Below are 6082 nucleotides of genomic sequence, written 5' to 3' on the forward strand. Positions count from 1 at the left end.
AAAATCACGTTCTGAACACAGTGAGCGGCTCGGATCATCAAAATTCGATCGGAAAAGGGGAGGTCTGCACTTTGCTTGGATGCGGAGGTCCGCATTAGAAGCTTACTCTCTCTCTCTCTATATATATATATATATATATATATATAGAGAGAGAGAGAGAGAGAGAGAGAGAGAGAGAGAGAGAGAAAATCTATTAGTCCTAGGTTTGCATGCATGCAGAGGATAATTAAGTTCAAGGCTATTAGTCCTAAGTTTGCATGCATGCCAATGCTAAGGTTGCTTCTTTTGGATGCAAAATGATGAAGGATTCTAATGATTGACTTGTCAAATCCATGTATTCATTGACAAGTCTTATTTTTATTATTCAAGAGATAAAAATTTCCCTATAAACTATTATCCAATGGATAAAGAGGTAGTAGTGAGAAGTAAGGTCTTGAAATGACTAGTTATGCAAGTAAAACGATTATTCTTAATGGTCTAATGGTTCAATTAGGGTTGGGAGGGGTTCATAAGGCTCAAAGATGATTAAAAAGGTTCATCTAAGGTTAGAGAAAAGTAATTAGGTGAAATGGTAGTTAGGTTTCTCTAACTAATCGGTTGAAAGCCAATTTTATTTGCCATGTAGAATTTCAAGCCAAGAAATATAATTTTATAAGTTTTAAATCTTAATTATGACGGATTATTAGAAATTAATAGGAATTTTAAAAGCAATACCAAGTAATTAAAATAGAATTTAAATAATTAACGAAATTTTTTATTTACTGAAAATCAGAGTCGTTACAAAAAGAATCATTTGCCGATAAAAAAAAAAAAAACACAAATGGGATCATTTTCGACGAGCTCTAAATTGTATGCAAGCAAAAGGTTAAAAAGCGAAAGGTGAATTGTTCCAATCATCAATGTGAGTTTGAAAAGAGCCTTCAAACTGCCTAAACCAGACTTGAGAGAATCCAAGCAAAAAGTTGAAAACAAATGATAACTTTATAGGAGGAACTTTTTTTTAATTACGTACATATATCAAATTTAAAAGGAAATTAATTCCTGAAAAAAAAAAAAGAATTTAAACGGAAATTCCTGATAAAAAAAATAATTCAAAAGGAAACTAGTTTCTTCCATGTACGTATAACCGGAATATATAGAACCCATATCGCTCTAGATTGTATTTTTCATTATTTCCAAACATACCATTCAAAGCCTATAAATACCCCCTTCAACCCTTTCAACTTCTTGCCATCTCTCTCTCTCCAAAACAAAGATGGTGAAACCAATGATGAGAGTTCTTCTCACGCCCCTCTTCATCTTCTTCTCCCTCTCCCTAGCAACTGCAGCAACATACGATGTGGTCACACTGGGAGCCATAGGAGATGGAACATCTGACTCGACCAACTCCTTCCTCAGCGCCTGGCGCGCAGCTTGTGACTCGGTATGCCCGGCCACAATCTACGTTCCGCCAGGGCAATACTTGGTCGGAAAAACTGTATTCAGCGGCGTGTGTAAAAGCAGCGCCATCGACATTCATATCAACGGCACCCTCTTGGCTCCTGCTGATTATCGCGTTATCAGTAGTTTGGATAACTGGCTTGTGTTTGAGCGTGTAACCGGTGTTTCAATTTACGGTGGTGGGACTCTTAATGGTCAAGGAACTGGTTTGTGGGCTTGTAAAGCCTCCGGACAGAGTTGCCCTATGGGAGCTACGGTAAGTACGAAGTAGGAGTCATATATAGACATGCAAGGATACTCTATATATACCCGAAAATATTACTCCTCTCGTCCCAAAAAGATTTTCTGGTCTTTCAAACGAAAATTTAAAAAATAAATTATCGTTAAAAGAAATTTGAAGTTCTTTTTCCATAAATGAAAAGAAGTCATTGATATCTGGTAACTAGCGGCAAAAAGTTTTAATTTTCTTGACTAAATACATTATTTTTAAGCTCTTGTTTTGCACGATATTTTTTAGACGGAAGTAGTACTATTTCCTAGTTAGAATGTGTGTGGAATACACTCTACGTGCATGCTTGTGTCAAGCCCACTTCTGTTTGAGTTATTTATCCATTAATTGTGTTCCGACAGTTGTAAAAGTACTAAAAAATTTGGATTGTCTCTATAATTATTTTTGCTTAGTGATATGGGAGACATCAGATTTAAACTGGAAAATACTATGTGAACTAAATTGCAGCTTGTTCTAATTATTTGGTCAAGCAAACTTGTATATATGTTAATATGTGATGGTATAATTTTTCCGAAACAAAAAATCAATGGCGGAGCTATGAAGGGGCGTGGTGGGGTCGGACCCCAACATTATATTTTTAACTAGTATTATTATGTGTAATGTGAGTATAAATTATATAATTAGTTTAACCATCTCTAAAAATCTAACTTAATGTTGATTTAATCTAGTTAGTAATTAAAGGTATTTTACACTATCATGTAAAATTTGCTCAATTTCTTTCATAGACGAAAATAAGCACATATTGACATTGCGATTGTCGACAAAAGATTATGTAACATCTTGTGGAATATATTATTTTACTACAAAAGTTACTCGATTATATATTGAATTACATTGCCACATAAAAATACTTCTCTTAAATTGGCCCCCTCAGTGTAATATTCTAGCTCCACCACTGAAACTAAGCATCTCCTATGGGAGGAGTCAAATCCTCCATGGAGCACATGTGGCAATTTTTGCCTCCTCGTGTAATTTCTTAAAAATCTCATGATTTTTCAACAAATCTGAACCATTACAAAAACAATTGAATAACTGAGATTTTATTAAATGCTTTATGCAGTTCAAACTCAGACAACAGTGAATCCATATCAAAACTGAAAGCAAACAAAATACAAGATAAGCTTTAATAAATATTTCTTGACTGGTTTCTTATTGCCTAAATATTTTGTATAGCTAATTTATCTCTCTGCATTCTTGACAAATATATAAGTGTAATGAATTTTTTTTATTTTATCTTTTTGCTTAATTTTCAATTTTTTGTTTTTTTTGATGTAGTAATTGCTTCCCTTTTGAATGTAATTGCAGACGCTAGAATTCACCAATTCTAACAACATATCGATTAGCGGAATAACATTAGTAAATAGTCAGATGTTTCACATTGTTATCGACAGCTGCAACAATGTCAAGGTGCTAGGAGTGACGGTACAGGCCTCCGGCAATAGCCCTAACACAGACGGCATTCACATTGCTTCGTCATCCGAGGTCACGATTATGAACTCCAATATCGCTACTGGTGATGATTGCATCTCGATCGGTCCAGGCACTACCAATTTGTGGATTGAACAGATCAATTGCGGCCCTGGACATGGTATTAGGTAAGATGGATTGATATGCATGCATGCTCGATTCCTAGCTAGCTAGGTTACATTGACTCGGGTACCATACGTGTGAGTTTTATCCGATTTTCACATCATGGACTCTGGAATATCCAAGAAATTCAAGGTTCTTATAATAGTATGTGTCTTATATTTTCTCAAAAAATAAAAATAAAAATGTTTTTTTTTATTTTCTCAAATAAATAGTGATTAATTACAAAATCCATTATAAGGACGTTTCATTCATGAATAAGATTGTTAGCTTGTTTCTAACAATCGTAGGAAGGTTCTTAGTCGTAGGATTGGGTTTGTAATGATTGTTGGCTTGCAACGTCATGGATATGCTTTTATTATTATAAACATTCTATTTGTGAATCAATTTTTTTTATTCGACGGGGCTGGGCTAGGAATATTAACTATTCAATATCCATGGGGAATCGCCACGTGGTGCTCTAGGCTCTTTTTCTACCCGACATTATGGTGGGACCGAAGACAAAATGTGTGGTGGAGAAGAAGCCTATGACATTGCCTGGGGGTGCGCGCCTAAGGGCACCGAATAATTAGTCCTGTGCCAACTTACACGCACATCGACTATTCCCTTCCTGAGGAGGGCAAAAATCAATTTGTGATCGGTTTTCATATATTTCTACTGTTGCGTGCTTATTAGATCTGTTTATCCCAACACATCATGTCTACTATTGTTTGCAGCATCGGGAGTCTAGGATGGGCCCTGGAAGAAAGTGGCGTTCGCAATGTGACGGTTAAAACGGTTACGTTCACGGGTACACAGAACGGGGTGAGAATAAAGACTTGGGCCAAACCCAGCAATGGATTTGTTAACGGTGTCCTCTTCCAGCACATCACCATGGTCAATGCCGCTAATCCCATCGTTATCCAACAAAATTACTGCCCGGGAGGCCACGATTGCCCTAATCAAGTAATTAACATCCCTAATTAACTCTGTTGTTCCCTTTCTTTAAAGCAATTGTTTTTTGCTCTTCCCTTTTTATGGGAATTGATATTCACGCTCCCTTTTTTGATGCAGGCGCTCCACTTTCAACGTGCAATTACTAGTAACTTCATGAACAAAGTGGAGTGTCTGCATCAAAAAAGGGAGCGCGAATATTGATTTCCCTTTTTATTATTTGCACGTCTCTTTATGTTATTGTTCATTATTAAAGATACTATAAAGTACTAGTGCTAATTTCAAATTTGTTTTTATTAATTTCAAAACTGTTGTTCAGAAAAAGTTTGTAATATGTGCAAAGTACAAAAATAGTTTATTATCTTTTGACTAGTGATAAATAAACTACTAAAATGGTAATAAGATTAAAGAAAAGTGTTCCGAAAACATATCAAACTATATCTCGATCATACCAAGGTGATTTTTTTCCACCTACATGCTCTCTACAAACTCTACTTAGGCTCTGTTTGGAACTTGAGGAAAGGAAAGGAAAAGAAAGGAAAACTTAAAAATTTTCCCTCCTATTGTTTGGTTGAAAGAGAAAGAGAGAAGAAAATAACAATTTTAAGTTTTGAGAATAGTAAATTTTCTCTTCCTTAATTTTTCTTCTCATTTTCCTCCCACTTTCTTTTCTTTTCCACAAGTTCCAAACAGAGCCTAAAAAAGCGAACGGTCCCGATTAGGCTCAGAAGAAGCCCAAAAATTTCTTGAACTGCACCTGATGGATGGACTACAAATCTAGCTCCCCGTGAAAAAAAAAATTAAGAAGAAGAGAGAATGTGAAAACGTCTGTCTTTTGTTTTTCTCTTCAGCCTAGGATGGAATGAAGATCGAGGTGGTCTTTCCACATCGAAGTCTTTTTTAAACAGGTGGAAAAGCATACCAAAATCATTGCCGCTAAATTTTTAATGGACAGGTTTCAGGTGTGAAGATTAGCAACGTCACGTATCAGGACATTCACGGGTCATCAGCGACACAAGTCGCAATGAAATTCGATTGCAGTAATGAACAGCCATGCAGCGGGATAATATTGGAAGATATAAATCTTGAGGGCTCGAATCTACCAGCAAAATCTTCTTGTGTTAATGCTGCAGGAAGCAATTTGGGTGTAGTAGTGCCCCCAAGCTGCTTGTAGCTAGCTAGCTACGTATTAAACTTCATAAAAATGGGAAAAAAAAAAAAAAAGTAGGGAAAAACGCAATTAAGTTTTATCTCTTTATATAGGTATTTTTTCATATTTATCACCCTAATCATAGTTTAACAAGTTGGGAGAGTATTTTTTGTTGACCCTCGGCGAGATTTTGCTCATTTTGAATTTTGTTCCGGTGATTAGAACTGTTCATATTTTTAGATGGGTGTGTGTATATCGTAGTAGTTAATTAGGTAGAGAGAGTTTTGGTAGCTGAGCTCCATCAATTATATATCGGCAGTGGTTCTGTAATTCAAGTACTCCTCTTTCTTTTTTTGTTATTATTGATATGAAACTATCGTCGAAAGAGAAGGTTTGAGCTTTCCTTCGTTCGATGAAAAGTTAAACTTATTATTCCCTCTTTTAGTCTTTTATGTGCGTTCAAGCTTGTGTTTCTCTTTTCCACTTTGATTTCTTCTTCTAATTTTTTAACCTTTTGTACAGTGGCCAGAGCTATGTTGACCCCGGCTCTGGCACTCCGAGCTTTAAAATTTTTATTTTGTATATGTCTAATTTTTAATATTATTGATAATTATTCATGTATCGCTACTAATTATCCTAATAATTTTTGTTTGATTTGATAAAAAATTGGTCATTTTACATTT

At 35.4% G+C, this 6082-nt stretch overlaps 1 protein-coding gene across 1 annotated transcript; it reads left to right on the forward strand.

Moving 5' to 3' along the window:
- The first annotated feature begins 1255 nt into the window (after nt 1-1255).
- On the forward strand, nt 1256-5423 carry LOC131313012 (polygalacturonase-like). The gene is made up of 4 exons (XM_058341058.1): nt 1256-1696; nt 3035-3324; nt 4033-4261; nt 5205-5423. Exons 1-4 carry the CDS (start codon nt 1256-1258, stop codon nt 5421-5423), a joined length of 1179 nt encoding a protein of 392 aa, XP_058197041.1.
- Nucleotides 5424-6082: the final 659 nt, after the last annotated feature.

The sequence above is a fragment of the Rhododendron vialii genome, chromosome 2a, assembly GCF_030253575.1.
Source record: "Rhododendron vialii isolate Sample 1 chromosome 2a, ASM3025357v1".
Classification (NCBI taxonomy): domain Eukaryota; kingdom Viridiplantae; phylum Streptophyta; class Magnoliopsida; order Ericales; family Ericaceae; genus Rhododendron; species Rhododendron vialii.